The sequence below is a fragment of the Xenopus laevis genome, chromosome 2L (genome assembly GCF_017654675.1).
Source record: "Xenopus laevis strain J_2021 chromosome 2L, Xenopus_laevis_v10.1, whole genome shotgun sequence".
Lineage (NCBI taxonomy): Eukaryota > Metazoa > Chordata > Amphibia > Anura > Pipidae > Xenopus > Xenopus laevis.
Window position 1 is genome coordinate 631,412 of NC_054373.1, and position 18,925 is coordinate 650,336.

Here is an 18,925-nt window from a genome sequence, read left to right on the forward strand (position 1 = left end):
GTTCGGAGATGTCTATATTGCCTAGATGGGTGGAGGATAAGGTTGGTAGTAATGTTTGTGATATGAATATGTCGTCTATTCTTGAGTGTATGTTATATGCACCCGAGTAAAAGGTAAAGTCTACAGTAATCAGATGTATGTGTCTAAATGTATCGTATAGTTGTAGTATTTCACATAGGGTGTGTAATGGTTTTGCTCTCTTCTGTGAATGTGTGGTTGGTTTACCTGATTTATCTATGGAGTCATCCCAAATGATGTTGGCATCGCCTCTGAGTATGATATTTGTGGTCCCCCAGGAGTTGATTCGTTGTAGCACATCTGTAAAGAAATGTTTGTTATCATCATTTGGAGCGTAAATATTTACAATTGTGTATAATGTTCCGTGGATGTCAAGATTTATCATTACATATCTGCCATTTCGATCTTTATAAGATTTCAGTATATTACATTGAAGGTCTTTGTTCAGCGAGCAGTCCAGTTCTTCTGGGTATGAGATCTATAGGGTCTTAGTCTAGCTGGGTTCTTGTTTGGTTTTTCTAAAAATATTTGGGCTGAAATCAACAACATTAATATCAACATTTTGTTAACAAATTAACATAAAATGCAACCATTAAATATTATAAGAAGAGGGGGGGCTGATTAGATAAAAGGGAGGATATTAGGTAGGAGGAGTAAAAGAAGAGAAAGGGAGGGAAAAGAGAAAGAAAAAAATCTTTAACCTCTCTGTCTCTGTTAATATATACCGTATGCGTATTATAATAATAACGATATGTGCAAAATCTTACATTAGCTATTAGCCCTTTAAAACAATAATGGTATCTATATATTGACGGCCATAGTCACAGTATAGGGGGGCCTTTACTTTCCATTCTGTGTGTTTAAAGGAATTCTGTTTTTATTTTAAAGAAACATCCCTGGGATTGGCAATTTCTTTCATCACTTCTGCAATAAACATCAAGGAATGATGAAGCTCAGCCAAAGGTTCCTCTTTGTTTGTGAGTGAGCCAGTGTTAAAGGACTTTATGTCCCTTATAGTTATGTTTTCTTATTACAAAGTACAGGAGGTGGAAATATAGATATAAAGCAGGTTTATAGAACACTGGGGCTCATTTATAAACTCTGGGCAAATTTGCTCCTGGGCAGTAACTTATAGCAACCAATCAGAGATTAGCTTTTTTCAGCCAGCTGCAGGATAAGCACTGAAAGCAATCATCCGATTGGTTGCATGGGGTATAGCCCAGAAGCAAATTTGGCCAGTGTTTATAAATGTTCCCCAATTGTGTTTATAAGCAAAACACATACAAGCCTTGTATACAGTGTATCCAGGGCCTACTAATTGCACTACTGATATTTGAAGCTCACAATCAGATTGGAAATGCCAATCAATTATAGGAGGCACCTGTTAAAAATTAGCTATTTAAAATGATAAAAATGTCACATTTGAATGAAAATACAAATTTCCCTCTTTTACACCAGGCTGAGGTCTGGTACACCAGATACTACAAGTCTACTCACTACAGCCAGAGTTAATTCTCTTTCATCTTTTCATAGTTCAGGGTTATTACAGTGTCGGACTGGAAAACCCAGGTGTCAGTGGGCCTCTTGCTTCATTCCCTATTTCTTTATGGGAAAACATGCTTAATAATGGAAGAATATGGTAAGTAAATATAAACAACTAGGAGAATAAAGAGGCTGAGTAAGGAGAGGAGGAATAATAGTTTGGAAAGTGGGCCCACGGTCTAAGGATTTCTGGTAGGTCCCTGTTATCCCAGTCCAACACTGGTGTTATTTATAATAATATAGATCAATTTCAGTTCCTGTTGTTTCCAAATCAACATTCTTGGGTGTAGTCCCTCTCTCTGTACCCATCAAACTTCAATGGAGTCACTTGGTGTTTTTGAGATAAGAATCCCTGTGCTACTGGAGAAGAAGAAAAAGTAGAAGAAGGAGTCTTTCTTTCCTAATGTAACTCCAGTGTTTCCAATTGAGACTGTAAGTGTGCAAGTTGCTCACCCACATAAAATTACCACTTTGATATGAAGACCATGAAGTCCCTGGGGCCCCTGTAGTTGGTCACAGTCTATTTCTCACCTGTCCTTGGTCGGTGGAATTTGTTGGGTCTGATCACAAAGTCACAGGGGACACACGTCTCACACTTAACCTTAGTGGGATCAGTCAGGGTCCGTGTTTGATTGGTGGTTCAATCATCTCATGTACCAACTGATCTTTTAGGGTTAGGCCAATGTATCCACCATCCCAGGAGGGTAAGAAGTTCATGGTCCCAACTTTGGATCCATTAAGTCCAATGTTGAAATAAAATGATTAGTTTGTACTTGCATGGGATTTAGCCAGTTGTGCAGTGTATTATTGCGTTGGCACGTGTGACTGGTACAAATTGTTATCAGTAGGTACCACCTTCTTGCTTTCCTTTTATTTGAGGTACAGAGTTATTATATACTTTCATTTGTTGGGTATTTTGAGGGAAACCGCCTTTCTACATGCAGCAAGTATATTTGTTTAAACCATCGTGTTCTTGCGAGAGTATCCACAGTCACTATGTATTTCCCAGCATCCTCTCTGGTGATGTTATAGAGCAGCAAACTGCCATTGTGAGACACTGAGCTGCGGGGCTGGTAATTCCCATAATACACCAGTGGGTTGCACAAGGCGTCGGCCCACGATATCGTCTCCCGGTATCTCCGGTGGAATTTCTTCACCTGCCATGTGAATTGGTTACACGTCCCCTCCTGGGTTTGACTGATCTGCAGCTTCTCCTGCATGGGGAACATCACCTGCGACCCCTCTGCTGCAAATATGTCCTGCGGCAACTGCTCTGTGGCGCCCCCTGGGGATAAAAGGAAAACGTTAGTCAGGAAAAGAAGGGAGTAATGAATCTCCTTTGCAAACGGGGTAGCAGTGGAACCATGAAATTGTGGATTATTGAGCTCTCCACACCATGCTATAAATATTCCTGTTATCATTATTATTATCCCCTTGTCTTCTAGTGTTACCCTAACCCCCAGCCCATACAGGCTGATTATCATCAGGATTATGGGAAGTGTAACACAGGAGGAGAGACAATAAGGAAGTCTGACACATGACATCAAACATATCAGCAGCCCATCAACAGAACAATGGGCAGCTAACGAAATAGCAGCTACCTGACACCTCTGCGTAAGGATTTGTTTGCATTGCTAAAAGTTCTCCCTTGCCCCGTCTAGTGGTAGACATGAGAATAGCACCAAAACAGGAAGACCATTGCTTAGTTCCTGCTGCTATTCTTATGTCTACCACTAGGTGGAGCTATGGCACTTAGCACAGCAAACACGACCCATGTCACGGTACAATACAATGGGAAGAGGAGAAACAATAGGTGTCTCAAAGCAGTTCCATCCTGAAGTGTTTGCTCCTTCTCAAAGCTCAGAATCAGACACAAAGCACTGAAATGGCTCCTGCGCATCAATATTATAGCTTAAAAAAAAATGATTGAAGAAAAGAAGAAAGCAGTCTTTATTATTTAACACTAAATCCACCTCACAGAGAGGGGGAGGTATACATTTCTGATATCAATTGTTTAATGGAAGAAAAGAGAGTAAAAACTCCCACACTCTCTAACAATATTCAATTAGTGACTAAATTGATTGCCTTATACCATTTATTGCATTATATATTTAATATATAATACAATAAATGGTATAAATAATAAGGCAATCAATATAATCACTAATTAAATATTGTTAGAGAGTGTGGGGGTTTTACTCTCTTTTCTTCTATTAAACAGCTACAAAAATTAAACATTTTTGGTTCAAGAATTTTTTTTTAAATAGTAGAGTGAATTATTTGCAATGTAAACAGTGTAATTTAAAAAATAAAACGTAAATCATAAAACTCATGACAGAATCTAGTTCCCTGCACTAGAAGGGAACTTCAATAAATTGCAGCAAACTGGAAAATGAGGTTCAATGTTGATAAATGCAGGTTATGCACTTTGGCAAAAATAATATAAATGCAAGTTATACACTAAATGGCAGTGTGTTGGGAGTTTCCTTAAATGAGAAGGATCTTGGGGTCTTTGTAGATAACACGTTGTCTAATTCTGGGCAGTGTCATTCTGTGGCTACTAAAGCAAATAAAGTTCTTGTATAAAAAAGGGCATTAACTCAAGGGATGAAACATAATTGTGTCTCTTTATAGGTCCCTGGTGAGGCCTCATCTGGAGTATGGGGGCAGTTTTGGACTCCAGTCCTTAAGAGGGATATAAATGAGCTGGAGAGAGTGCAGAGACTAAGTGCAACTAAACTGGTTAGAGGGAGGGAAGAGTTAAATTATGAGGGGAGACTGACAAGGTTGGGGTTGTTTTCTCTGGGGGAAAAAAGGCGCTTGTGAGGGGACATGATTAGACTTTACAAGTACATTAGAGGACATTATAGACAAATAGCAGGGGACCTTTTTACCCATAAAGAGAATCACGTACCAGAGGCCTCCCCTTCAGACTAGAGGAAAAGAAGTTTCATTTAAAGGAACAGAGTAGGGGGTTCATCACAGTGAGGACAGTGAGGTTGGGGAATGCACTGCCGGGTGATGATTCAGTTAATGACTATAAGAGGGACTTGGAGGATTTCTTGGACAGACATAATACAAAGGCTATTGTGATACTAAACTCTATAGTTAGTATAGATATGGGGATATATCATTTATGTGACAGTAGGGAGGGGTGTGTGTATGGGGCTGGGTTTTACTTTGGAGGGGTTGGACTTGATGGACTTTGGCTTTTTTCAACCCAATTTAACTATTAACTAACAATGTAACTGTGTAACGTGAAGCTTTTTAGATAAAAAAAAAATATTGGCCTCCCACCAAATGGCCTGAATGACTCATGGGACATTTTGTAAACAAGTTCTAACCTTCTTTTATTCACAGATAACCTATCACTGCAGTAGTTAGAAAGGAAATCAACTCTGGGCCAGAACGTTTCATGAAATTAATGTAATTAATGCAGATTGCTATTTACTTTGCAGTTCTTCTGGAGCTTTTGCTGTGTGCGGGGAGTGGGGCTCCTTTTTGGAAGACCTATTGGTAATTCCCATGGACTTTGGATTAAGACTCAGAGGAGGTTCCCCTATAGTCAGACTCCTGTATTTTTGACTAATGAGCAGTGACCTATGCAATAGATTGGACTTGAATTATGTGACATGGTACCAATTAGACTGATGGAATGAAAGTGACGGTGAGTTGTGCTGATCTCACATCTACAGGCCACACTGATCCCAGATGTTTCTATGAACAAGTAGAAATCAAAACCAGGGAAATTGAATTGGGCTTTTCTATAGCTTAGTTACCTTATTTAGAGGGAAACCCACCTTGAACGTGCAGAATAAATATTTTACTAAACCAGCGAGCCCTCCTGAGGTTGTCCACAGTCACTACGTATTTCCCAGCATCCTCTCTGGTGATGTTATAGAGCAGCAAACTGCCATTGTGAGACACTGAGCTGCGGAGCTGGTAATTCCCATAATACACCAGTGGGTTGCACAAGGCATCGGCCCACGATATCGTCTCCCGGTATCTCCGGTGGAATTTCTTCACTTGCCATGTGAATTGGTTACACGTCCCCTCCTGGGTTTGACTGATCTGCAGCTTCTCCTGCATGGGGAACATCACCTGCGACCCCTCTGCTGCAAATATGTCCTGCGGCAACTGCTCTGTGGCGCCCCCTGGGGATGAACGGAACATCTTTATAGTGAGAGTATGAGAAATGTATGAAAAGAAGAGAGAGTGAGAGAGTAAAGAGACATCTCCCTTTAGGAGAGGACAGTGGAACCTGCACGAGGGGTTGTGGTGTAGACATGGGTAGGGGGAGATTTATGTTAAGAACAATAAACATTCAATCGGACGGACTCTTTGGAGCCATATTGATCATTGAATTAAGAGATGGGAATTAAGAATTGACTGGTCTCCAGCTGGGAAGTCTGGAAGGAACCATTTATGAAGAGTGGAATGGCCATGGTGGATAGAATAAAGGGAGTCAGCTTCAGAAGGGCCATCCATTTGAGAAGGGCCATCCATTTGAGAAGGGCCATAGATTTGAGAAGGGCCATAGATTTGAGAAGGGCCATCCATTTGAGAAGGTCCATCCATTTGAGAAGGGCTATCCATTTGAGAAGGGCCATCCATTTGAGAAGGTCCATCCATTTGAGGATGATGCTCATGGGATGCAAACCTACTACAAAGGGCAGCAATACACATATTCATTACATGGTAACTCAGGAGGTAACTCCTGTGTGAAACATTATGGGGGCTCAGGTTGAAGAGCTGTAAGGAACAAAGCTGGGGGAGCTTTACTGGCCCATTTAATGACAGCCACTCACCTGGGCAGCGCACGATGGACAGACTGACCCTCTTCTCTGTAACATTGTTTCTCACCCTGCAGCTTATAACCCTGGGGAAGGGCAAAGGGACTGTGATTATATTCCCATTCACTTCCCCTGGGGGGATGATATTCTTCTTTATTGTCCCTTGTGTGAGCCATGTGTAGTAGGGATCTGTCCCACTCTGTACCCTGCAGGTGAGCACTGCCATCTTCTTCGACTCACATGAGACTTCAATAACTGGATCTGAAAGGGGAACTGACAAAGATAAAAATGATCAGATATTACAAGTATAACAAGGCAGGTAATGTGTGGGTTGAAACTGTGACACTCAATCTAGTCTGTGGCTGCTGCAGGATACGGTACCTAAAGGGTTAGTCAAAATGAATGTGAACAAGGCACCTGGGCCAGATGGCAAACACCCTTGAGTTATAGGAGAGTTTAGTTCAGTTCTAGGCGGCCTCTATTTCTGATTTTCTCAGATTCACTTTCATCTGGTATGGTGCCTATGGGAGGAAAGCTGATTCCTATATTCAAAAAGGGATTTTAATCTCAGCCTGACGATTATAGGCCAGTGAGTCTGACATCTAAGGGGTTAAGTTAACTGAAGGGGAGAATGGCATTATGGGTAATAATCAGCTTGTCTTCATGGGGGCAGATCATGTCAAATACATTTTAAAGCTTTTTGTAATGAAATGGGAAGTAAAGCAAAGTGGTTTCATCTTTCTTCTTGTCAGGGACATCTTGTCTAGTGACCAATGAACTAATAACTGGGGTCCCCCTGGTTGCAGTTGGTGGGGCTTATTTGGATTGTGGGGTCTCTCAGAACTCTATATTGGGGCCACTTTTATTTAACTTGTTCATTAATGACTTAGGGGAGGGTGTTGTAAGTAATGTATCAGTGTTTGCAGATGAGACAAAACTATCAGCCCAATTAATTCCATCCAGGATGTGGCACTTGCAACAGGATCTTGACTAACTGGCAATCTGGGCAGCTAAGTGGCAAATGAGATTCAATGTTGATAAATGTAAAGTCCTGCACCTTTCAGAGTAAAAAGCTGAGTTTATTAAGGCTAAATCAAAACAGCTATAGACACAGTAAAAATGCAAAAGATGGTTTGACAATGTGAGATGAGTAATTCTGAGTCTTGTTTTGAAAAAGTTATGGGCTAAACATTTTAAAATGAAGTAAAACAAATGTGCTGTAAAGGTGACCCCTTTATTGGCTAACTAACTCAATTCAGTTGAAGCTTTGTATACGTTTCTATTCCCACAGTTTTTATTCACGTTCTGTTATTGCCCGTGACAACAGAGATTTATTCTGAAGAGGCTCAGTCTGTGGTTGGGACTATTAAAATAATTTCCTACTGGTGTGTCCAGTTTTTTTTACTGTTTCTCCTAAATTGGTAGTGATTGGTCCAGTCTTTGTCCAGTTTCTCCAGCCTCTTATTGGGCACTTTGTGCATCTTATTGTATAAACCACACTGGTGTCTGTGGATATTGTATCCCTGTAGTGAGCCAGGAATTGACTGTGGGCACTTCTTACACCTCTTCCCCCCACATGGGAGGCTTCAATTGCACAAGGGACCAGAGAGGGAACTTTTTATAATAAGTTTCCTCAGGTTTGGAGGTTGTCTAGAGAGGTGAATCTGGAAACATGTTCCTTAGATGTTCATCTGTTTGTAGTTGCAGCTTTCTGGCCATTCCCTGAGGGCCTTTAGCTGTGGGTTGTGTGTTGTGACAAGTGGCACCTGAGTTGTGTCTCTTTTTTGTTTGTATTTAGCAGTTGGTTCCTGGTGGCCTTGGTGGCCCTGTGTATGTTGTGATCTACAATCCTTGGGCCTCTGTTAATAAAGTATTTTCTGAGGGTTCCAATCCCTTAATGATGTGTGAACAGATGTTATAACAAATGTTAGGCTTCAGATATATGTTGGTATGTAGGGTATTGTCTTTGATATCAATTGTTGTGTCCAGAATGTGACTGTGGGTTGAGGAGTAGGCTAATGATAGTTTAGGGTTAGGGTTACTGAATTATTCATGGAACTGGACTGAAGGAGCCTTTGCTCAGTATCTGCCCAACTTGTAAAAACGTCATCAATATAGTGGAGGTATTACAGGGGTCTGGTGGTACAGCAGCAGAGAAAATCCTGTTCTAGTTCAGCCATAAAGGTTTAGCATACTGGGGTGTTTCCATAGAGCTCCCCATCTGCTGTAGGTAAAATTCCTGTCCAAATGAGAAATAGTTTTGTGTTAATGTAAAGTCAGTGAGGCTTTCAGCATTATCGACTGTAGGTTGTAATTTTAGGAGCTCCCTGCATGTCTGCTCCCATCTTTGGGTCAATCCTATGTCTGCTCATTTCTTTAGGAGGTCTGTGGTGTTTTATTAAGGTTAACATGCCCTTTAATGGAATTCAGAGCAGGACTAGGATTAACTTGCTCCTTCAGCCTGAAACTCCAGCCCTGATCTTAGTTGGGGATCATGAAATGGACAGTGGAAGAGCGGCAACTCTTATAACACAATATTATTCTGGAAAAACCTGGTGATGCAAAGTAGTTCCATGTGCCCTTGTGCTTTAAGGGATTCTGTCATGATTTTTATGGTGTCGTTTTTATTTCTAAATGGCACTGTTTACACTGCAAATAATTCACTGTACAATATAAAATGTCATTCCTGAACCAGCAAGTGTATTTAGTTGTAATATTGGTGTGTAGGTGCATCTCAGCTCATTTTGCCTGGTCATGTGATTTCAGAGCCAGCACTTTAGGATGGAACTGCTTTCTGGCAGCCTGTTGTTTCTCCTACTCAATGTAACTGACTGTGTCTCAGTGGGACCTGGATTTTACTATTGAGTGTTGTTCTTAGATCTACCAGGCAGCTGTTATCTTGTGTTAGGGAGCTGCTATCTGGTTACCTTCCCATTGTTCTGTTGTTTGGCTGCTGGGGGGAAAGGGAGGGGGTGATATCAGTCCAATTTGCAGTACAGCAGTAAAGAGTGACTGAAGTTTATCAGAGCACAAGTCACATGACTGGGGGCAGCTGGGAAACTGACAATATGTCTAGCCCCATGTCAAATTTCATAATTAAATATATTTCTCTATTGAAAAATGGATTCCAGTGTAGAATTCTGCTGGAGCAGCAACTATTAACTGATGTGTTTTGTAAAAAACATGTTTCCCCATGACAGTATCCCTTTAAAATCCAGTATTAATATGATTTATTAAGTGCACCCACCTTGAATGTGCAGGATATATGTTGTTTCAAACCAGCGAGCCCTCCTGAGGTCGTCCACAGTCACTATGTATTTCCCAGCATCCTCTCTGGTGATGTTATAGAGCAGCAAACTGCCATTGTGAGACACTGAGCTGCGGAGCTGGTAATTCCCATAATACACCAGTGGGTTGCACAAGGCGTCGGCCCACGATATCGTCTCCCGGTATCTCCGGTGGAATTTCTTCACTTGCCATGTGAATTGGTTACACGTCCCCTCCTGGGTTTGACTGATCTGCAGCTTCTCCTGCATGGGGAACATCACCTGCGACCCCTCTGCTGCAAATATGTCCTGCGGCAACTGCTCTGTGGCGCCCCCTGGGGATGAAATAACAGGCTGATTAGGATTATTGCAGGACCCCCACAGTGTTCCCAGGCCTTTATTGAATGTTCATGTTATTTCTCTATCATAGTGACCCAATGTAAACTGAGGATCAGTAACTCTAAGGGGCAAATTCACTAAGGGGCGAAGCGCCGAACGCTAGCGTTAATTCGCTAGCGTTTGGCATTTTCGCTACTGCGCAAATTCACTAACGAACGCTGGCGTAGTTTCACTAGTGTTACTTCGCAACCTTACGCCAGGCGAATCTTCGCTAGCGATGTAACTACGCAAATTCACTAACTTGCGCAGTGTACTGAACGCTACCTTTTACGCTAGACTTCCTTCGCCACCTCAGACCTGGCGAAGCGCAATAGAGGGATTGATAGATAGGGATTGTTTAAAAAAAAAGTCAAAATTTTTTCTAAATCCCAAAAAACGCTGGCGTGTTTTCTACATGATGGCTGATAGGCTGAAAAAGATCGAAAAATTTTTTGGGGCTCCCCTCCTTCCCCCCTACATTTCCTGACTCATGGCAACTTACCTAGACAGTGGGCACATGTGTAGGGCAAAATAACATTTTTATTTGCAGATTTGAAGGTTTTCTTGGCATTTGTAGTGCAGATACGTATTCCTCCATTGAAATTTGAATTTCGCGCCGTATGCAAATTAGCCTTCGCTAGCGTAACTTCGCTTTATATAGCGAATCAACGCTAGCGCAACTCCGCAACCTTACGCTACCCCTGTGCGCAACTTCGGATTTTAGTGAATTTGCGAAGCGCTGGCGAAACTACGCCTGGCGAAGTGCGGCGAAGTTGAGCCTGGCGCAACTTCGCATCTTAGTGAATTTGCCCCTAAGTGTCGGGTCCCTGCATTCCTCTTACCCGGAACACTTTTTTTTTAAAAAAAAATGTATTGTTTTTATGGGGTTTTCCAAAGCACAAAAGATTTATATTTTAAACGATCATATAAAGCACAATTGGGTCAAAGTAAACTTTATTGTCATCTCAGCAGTGTACGAATACACAGTGAGAATGATATAAATGCTTATGTCATGCAGGTGACATCACAAGAATATATAACAAATATATCAATATAAATCAACCTAAAACCAAAGCTCTCATGGTGGAATTACCAAAACAAAACCGTTTATGAGAATTCAGAGCCACTGCCCAATAAATAAAATAGTTAAATCTGTAACAAGTCCAAAATTTCATATCACTTTTCTATTTGTATCACAGCAGGGGGCGGAGTCTAGTCTGGGCTTGGGCCAAGGGCACATGAGGAGTAGTCACAGGAGCACCCACTATGTTGGGCACCTTCCAATTGAAATGAGCCCCCCAGTCTCTGCATTTAGAGGAGTAGAATTGTGCAGGTAGAGCACCCTTGTGGGGGCTGCTTGTCATACATAACCCATTCATGCCCACCCCAGGGTAATTAGGGTGATGACTCACCATTTCTGTAATGACTGGGGGTACAGAGAAGAATCAGGGGGTATTTATATTGAGTATTGGGACTGACCCTTTATTTATAAACTCTGCCCAGTCACATGCTCTGGGTGCCACCACTATATCACCACTTACTATTTAACTCTGTATGGTCTGTGTGTGGCATTCATGTGATTTCCTTGTATAAACACAATAATAATAATAATAATAATAATAATAGTTCATTCTCTGCGCCAGTCAAACAGTGAATCTTATACCCTGGGTGTATTGTAGCTTGTGGGGCTGAAATGTAACTGCCAGATGGGCAACTTGTTTATCTGACAGTTTGTTGTTGTTGTTTTCTCACCCGTCAGTTCCCGCAGGAGCCACTGGATATTTATTAGATTATGAGCTGCCCCCATCAGTGCCCCCTAATGTTCATCATCATGTAGCAGCTGATTACACCCCCACACACAACTACACCCAGTGGCCCCAAAACAACTGACCAGCACCCACTTTTGCACAGGTCAGTCCAATCTGCTAAAAGTACAAACAAGGGGGGTTGTGGGTGCTAAGGCTAAGGCTGAATGTTCATATATTTAGGTACAATGGAAGTGCCAGTCAATCAATGCACATTCTTATCTACTTACACCCCTACTGACACACACACACACATATATATATATATACTTTCCAAGTCTGCACCTATACAAATCATTTTACTTTGCCTTCACTGGTTTTATATTATTACATTATTATTATTTTTTTAAATGGGCGTTGGTTTGGTTAATCTCTCTCTCTCTCTCTCTCTCTCTCTCTTCCTTCTCTCTCTTCCTTGTCTCTCTCTCTCTCTCTCTCTCTCTCTCTCTCTGTCTCTGTCTCTCTCTCTCTGTCTCTCTCTCTCTCTCTCTCTCTCTGTCTCTGTCTCTCTCTCTCTCTCTCTCTCTCTCTCTCTCTCTATCTCTTCCTTCTCTGTCTCTGTCTCTGTCTCTCTCTGTCTCTCTCATTGAGTGCTCCCACAACCCCCCTTGTATTTTCAATCTGCTAAAAGGCCAATACAAGGCTCCCTTATAGCAGACATTGTATCCCAGACCAATCAGTAAAGAGCTTGTACAAGTGACTGAATGTGGTCTCAAGGTGCTACTGACCCCCTATAACTCACCATAAGAGACACAGAGAAGGAGGAAGAGGAAGATCAGCTCCGTAACTTGATCCATGTTTTTACCAGGAAAAACCAGAAAACTAGTGAGTGAGAGATCATTTCCTATGGGAGGAGCCAGTCCTTATTGGTTACACAGACGTGTGCGGCTACAATTAACTCCTTTGCTGCTGTGTTCCCTGTCTGCACTAATGAACTGATTCACCTCATCTGCTTCTTGTGTGAGTTGGTCAGGGGTGTTGTTACTGGCAACTCAGACACACACACCTGTGCCAGTGTCTCACCTGTGCCAATGTATGACATGTGCCAGTGTCTCACCTGTTCAAGTGAATCACCTGTGCCAGTTTCTCACCTGTGCCAGTGTCTCACCTGTGCCAGTGTCTCACCTGTGCCAGTGTCTCACCTGTGCCAATGTTTGACATGTGCCAGTGTCTAACCTGTTCAAGTGTATCACCTGTGCCAGTGTCTAACCTGTTCAAGTGTATCACCTGTGCCAGTGCCTCACCTGTTCAAGTGTATCACCTGTGCCAGTTTCTCACCTGTGCCAGTGTCTTACCTGTGCCAGTCAGGGGAGGGTGAAACCACATTGCATGAGTTACATCTTACCCTTATCTTATCTTATCTTACTCCTTATTGGTTACACAGACGTGTGCGGCTACAATTAACTCCTTTGCTGCTGTGTTCCCTGTCTGCACTAATGAACTGATTCACCTCATCTGCTTCTTGTGTGAGTTGGTCAGGGGTGTTGTTACTGGCAACTCAGACACACACACCTGTGCCAATGTCTCACCTGTGCCAATGTATCACCTGTGCCAATGTATGACATGTGCCAGTGTCTCACCTGTTCAAGTGAATCACCTGTGCCAGTTTCTCACCTGTGCCAGTTTCTCACCTGTGCCAGTGTCTCACCTGTGCCAGTGTCTCACCTGTGCCAATGTTTGACATGTGCCAGTGTCTAACCTGTTCAAGTGTATCACCTGTGCCAGTGCCTCACCTGTTCAAGTGTATCACCTGTGCCAGTTTCTCACCTGTGCCAGTTTCTCACCTGTGCCAGTGTCTTACCTGTGCCAGTCAGGGGAGGGTGAAACCACATTGCATGAGTTACATCTTACCCCATTAATATTCTGAGAGCCAAATGAGCCCAGATAAATCATACAGACCAATCGCAAACAGTCTTGGCATAGTACTGTGTTTATTAACAAGTAGGGGCGCTGTTGAACTACTGTCTGTAAAGGTCTCTGATGACACCAGAGGGTGAGAAGTGGTACTGCAGGTGGCAGAGTCATTAAAGAGGTAGTACAGCATGACTTTAATGAATGTGCCATGTAGGAAATCTCCTGGGCCACGTCCATCTGTAGCACTTTGGTCATTGAATGCCTTCCAATTTCTCTAAAAACACCAAATTCCCTAAGTGCCTTTAGATTGTAAGCTCTGGGGATTCACAGTCTCTGCAATTTTCATTTCAAAACAAAAATCAATAACAAGCAGGAGCAGAAGATTTTCTTGCGGGGTGAATAAGATGTTCAGTTTGCAGTGGACCCCTCACTGGTTACTCCCCTGTATCTGCTCTGCTCCTCTCCAGTTTAGTGGCCTCCAGCTCTTCTCTCTGTTCCTCCCGCCATTTGGACACCATGAAGCAGATCAGGGCAGTATTTATGAGGAATATGGCCCCCTTGATGTACAGGTGATTGGGCAGCTCCACGTTTGGACCTGAAATACAGTGAGTGGTATCAGCTCATGTGCCCAATGCTTTGCCCAAGAATGAACCACATCATGGTATTTAAGTCCATAAGGTCCATAATGTGATTCATCTAAGGATGTGGGTCATGCTCTTGTGTTTATGTCATCAAGCAGTGATGCAACCTTAATGACATCATCATGTCAAATAATCTTGTGCAAATGGCCTGCCAAACCTAAAGTCTCAGTGGGCCCAACAAAGAGGTGCTGATCCACTACTGGGAACTGATAAGAGAACACATTACTGCTGATCCAGTACAGAACATTTGCAGAGGGAAATATGCCACATTGATCCACCACATTATACACTAGAGTACTGGGGTCATTCGTTATTATATTACAGTTAATTGCTGTTATTCTCATTAGCCCTTGGCTCTGAGTTCTCAATCATCACTCACCTGGGCAGTGTAAGCCGGACAGACTGACTCTCTTCTCTGTAACATTGTTCCTCACAATACAGCTGATATTCCCAAGGAAGGGTAACAGGACTGTGAGGTTATTCCCATTCACTTCCCATAGGGAACTTGTGTTTCCCATTACTGCCCCATCTGAGTGCCAAGTGTAGAAGGGATCTGTCCCACTCTGTACCCTGCATGTTAGTATTGCCCTTTCCTCCGACTCACATGAAAGTCCAAGGACCGGATCCGAAATGGCAACTAACAAGTGAGAGAAAAAGAGAAAATTAGTCAAACCATAGAGATCAGACTCAATGTAGTGCCAATCCCACCATAGAGATCAGACTCAGTATAGTGCCAATCCCACAATAGAGATCAGACTCAGTATACTACCAATCCCACCATAGAGATCAGACTCAGTATAGTGCCAATCCCACCATAGAGATCAGACTCAATGTAGTGCCAATCCCACCATAGAGATCAGACTCAATGTAGTGCCAATCCCACCATAGAGATCAGACTCAGTATAGTGCCAATCCCACCATAGAGATCAGACTCAATGTAGAGCCAAACCCACCATAGAGATCAGACTCAGTATAGTGCTAATCCCACCATAGAGATCAGACTCAGTATAGTGACAATCCCACCATAGAGATCAGACTCAATGTAGTGCCAACCCCACCATAGAGATCAGACTCAGTATAGTGACAATCCCACCATAGAGATCAGACTCAGTATAGTGACAAACCCACCATAGAGATCAGACTCAGTATAGTGCTAATCCCACCATAGAGATCAGACTCAGTATAGTGACAATCCCACCATAGAGATCAGACTCAATGTAGTGCCAACCCCACCATAGAGATCAGACTCAGTATAGTGACAATCCCACCATAGAGATCAGACTCAGTATAGTGACAATCCCACCATAGAGATCAGACTCAATGTAGTGCCAATCCCACCATAGAGATCAGACTCAGTATAGTGACAATCCCACCATAGAGATCAGACTCAATGTAGTGCCAATCCCACCATAGAGATCAGACTCAATGTAGTGCCAAACCCACCATAGAGATCAGACTCAGTATAGTGCCAATCCCACAATAGAGATCAGACTCAGTATAGTGACAATCCCACCATAGAGATCAGACTCAATGTAGTGCCAATCCCACCATAGAGATCAGACTCAGTATAGTGCTAATCCCACCATAGAGATCAGACTCAGTATAGTGACAATCCCACCATAGAGATCAGACTCAATGTAGAGCCAAACCCACCATAGAGATCAGACTCAGTATAGTGCTAATCCCACCATAGAGATCAGACTCAGTATAGTGACAATCCCACCATAGAGATCAGACTCAATGTAGTGCCAACCCCACCATAGAGATCAGACTCAGTATAGTGACAATCCCACCATAGAGATCAGACTCAATGTAGTGCCAATCCCACCATAGAGATCACACTCAGTATAATGGAAATCTCACAATAGAGAGGGAAACCTACCTTGGACATGCAGAATAAATATTTTTTCAAACCATGGTTCCCTGTTCAGGTTTTTCACAGTCACTATGTATTTCCCAGCATCCTCTCTGGTGATGTTATAGAGCAGCAAACTCCCATTGTGAGACACTGAACTGGAATTGCCATAGAACATGTGTGGGTTACAGTTATTGTCGGCACTCATTATAGTCGTTTTCATTTTTTTATGGATTGGGATGACTTGCCATGTGAATTCGTTACACTTCCCCTCCCAAATTTGATTGATCTGCAGCTTCTCCTGCATGGGGAACATCACCTGCGACCCCTCTGCTGCAAATATGTCCTGCGGCAACTGCTCTGTGGCGCCCCCTGGGGATGAACAGAAAACGTTAGTCAGGAAAAGAAGGGAGTAATGAATCTCCTTTGCAAACGGGGGAGCAGTGGAACCATGAAATTGTGGATTATTGAGCTCTCCACACCATGCTATAAATATTCCTGATATCATTATTATTATCCCCTTGTCTTCTAGTGTTACCCTAACCCCCAGCACATACAGTCTGATTATTCCTCATCCACGGGAGCCCCTCCCCCATCCCAATGTTCAGTTTAATGTCCCTATCACAAGGCTCCAGTGCTGCACCCCAAAAGTGATAGATCATCATCATTTATTTATGCTTTATATATAGATATGGGGTAATTAGGGGAACACAGCATAACTGACAGATGGGGGAACAAAGAAGGATTAGGGGTTATTAGGGTAACTCACCAAAACTGACAGATGGGGGTACAAAGAAGGATTAGGGGTTCTTAGGGTAACTCAGCATAAGATGCAAGTTAAAGGAAAGGAACTCGAGGTAAAATAACCACTTGTACACAATGGATATAAACAAATGTGGCAGTTGGGGTATTGGAAGTGATCAGGGGGAATAAGTGTAACTCACTATAACAACTACACAGGGTGTATAAAGAGGGCAATGGGCAGTTGGGGTAACTTTCAGGTTGGTGTACAGAAAGAGATTGGGGCAATTAGAATAACTTACCATAACAGACAGACAGGAGGATAAATAGAAGGTTGAGATTAGTTCCTTTCTTCATGGTCCCACTGACTGACGACCCACAGAGACAGAGAATATAAAGCCTCACGCCCAGGAGGCAAGTGAGAAGAGATCATTTCCTTCCCTGTAGCTCAGAGAGGAAGCAGCAGAGGCTTTAGCTCGGGGTTATCAGATCTACAGACATTGCCACTGCCCTGAGAGGAAGTGATTTTCTGCCCCCCTGGAAGGAATCTGGTGGCAGGGGCTTCATATACCTGTGGGTAATACCTGGAATATCTGGGGCATTTAAGAATCTCTGAAAAGCAATTTAATATCATTCTTCCTCTCTGCTGGGCTAATCTGGTGTGTGTGCACAAATGGTGAGTTCTGCTTCAATGCTGAAAGAATCAGTCCAGTTTCTCTTCTCTTTCCCTCTGTACAGAAACATTAGGGGTAACATTTACCAGTCTGCCTCTCAGCTGGTATGGCACAGATGGATCAGAGGAAAGCTGATGTTATTCCAGGTATAAACAGTCTCTGCCTATCAGCTGCTGACCGGTGAGTCTGACACCTGCAGTGGGAAATCACATTAAGATTATAGTGTTCATTACTAAAGTATTATTGTAAGAGATTGGAGAAACCTTCCCCCAGTTCTGCCTGAATTCCTCTCAGGCCAATCAGTTCCTGTGCCTTGCTGCCTGTGACATCATTCAGCCTGGTTACAAATAGGTGATACGATTGGCTGGGAGGCTGGACAAGTGCCCAGAGCTTGATGGGACCCCAGGGTACATCTGGGAAAGAAGCAGAACCCATGAGGAGCCTGGTTTTGGCACACAAGAGGCTATAGAGGATCCCTTGTTGAAGCTTCCAGTCAAAGAGCAAAATACTGTCCTAGGGCAATAAGAGCTTTTGGGGAGGGACATATGACATGGGACTGAACTGTGCAGTTATTTATCCCCTGTGAAGTTATTCTGTGGGACTGTCAGGGTCAGACCTCCACTTGTTTCCATTGGGGGAGTATAAATATATCAGATTGTGCAGCATTTCTTTCTACAGAAAGTTTATTTTTGCAGCAAATCTTTGTGTATTTTATTTCCAAGTGGAACCCCCGGAGGTGTTTCCCTCAGTTGCCACTAGGTGGAGACTCTGTAACGTCCCAATTTCCCAGTCTCTCCCAAATTCCACAGAGGTTCCAGGTTTGTCAGATTCCTGCAGGTAAGGGCCAGGTTAAAGGAAGAACGATGTGCCAAGAAAGGGTTACAGGACTATGTGCCAATCTCAGATCTCGGATTTATACCCACAATGCATCGCTTTCCCCACAATCCAACCTGGTCTGGAGGAATTTATAGCAAGAACATGAATATGAAATATATAAAAAAGATGTTTCACTTTGTGGCCAGTAAGGGCTGCATCCCCCAGAATGGTTAAATTGGGGGGCTGGCTGGTGGGAGGTCTCATACACTTTGGAGCAAATGGAGAAGGTTCTGTAGGGAGCGATTGCCTTTATTGTGCATCTGATAAAGAGATTTAGGTCACAAGAGCTGCTGGTGGAAATGTTTCTGTAGAGTTTGTGTAGGAAACATCAGACAAGGTGTAAAGTGCGTGTCTGTGGCTTTGGCTCAGAAGCTTCTCACACACTGACCAGTCACTGATTATTATCCACATAACAGATCTGTTCTGCTTCATAGAACTCTCGACTCTCTTCTGGGTAATGGGGTGACAGATAAATGTTTCAC

At 42.9% G+C, this 18,925-nt stretch overlaps 1 protein-coding gene across 2 annotated transcripts; it reads right to left on the minus strand.

Annotated features, from left to right (window-relative positions):
• Positions 1 to 411: 411 nt before the first annotated feature.
• On the minus strand, positions 412 to 17,850 carry LOC108707780. 2 transcript variants are annotated; one of them, XM_041581360.1, is made up of 6 exons: positions 17,196 to 17,850; positions 16,262 to 16,524; positions 9,601 to 9,682; positions 6,369 to 6,626; positions 5,361 to 5,714; positions 412 to 2,845 (listed from the first exon to the last, which is right to left on the minus strand). In XM_041581360.1, the coding sequence occupies exons 1-6, from the start codon at positions 17,248 to 17,250 to the stop codon at positions 2,451 to 2,453; spliced, it is 1,407 nt and encodes a 468-aa protein (XP_041437294.1). In that variant the 5' UTR covers positions 17,251 to 17,850; the 3' UTR covers positions 412 to 2,450. The 2 variants fall into 2 exon arrangements, with proteins under 2 accessions (XP_041437294.1, XP_018101249.1); XM_018245760.2 differs by lacking the exons at positions 16,262 to 16,524; positions 17,196 to 17,850 and adding an exon at positions 12,545 to 12,664 and having other exon boundaries at positions 9,601 to 9,954.
• Between the last annotated feature and the right edge of the window lie 1,075 nt (positions 17,851 to 18,925).

Coding starts and splice junctions, on each gene's coding strand:
- LOC108707780 (XM_018245760.2), bottom strand. CDS start 12,599: ATGGATCAAGTTACGGAGCTGATCTTCCTCTTCCTCCTTCTCTGTGTC. Junction 6,627..9,600: donor ATATATCCTGCACATTCAAG/GTGGGTGCACTT, acceptor TATCTTTGTCAG/TTCCCCTTTCAGATCCAGTT. Junction 5,715..6,368: donor GTCCATCGTGCGCTGCCCAG/GTGAGTGGCTGT, acceptor GTTCATCCCCAG/GGGGCGCCACAGAGCAGTTG.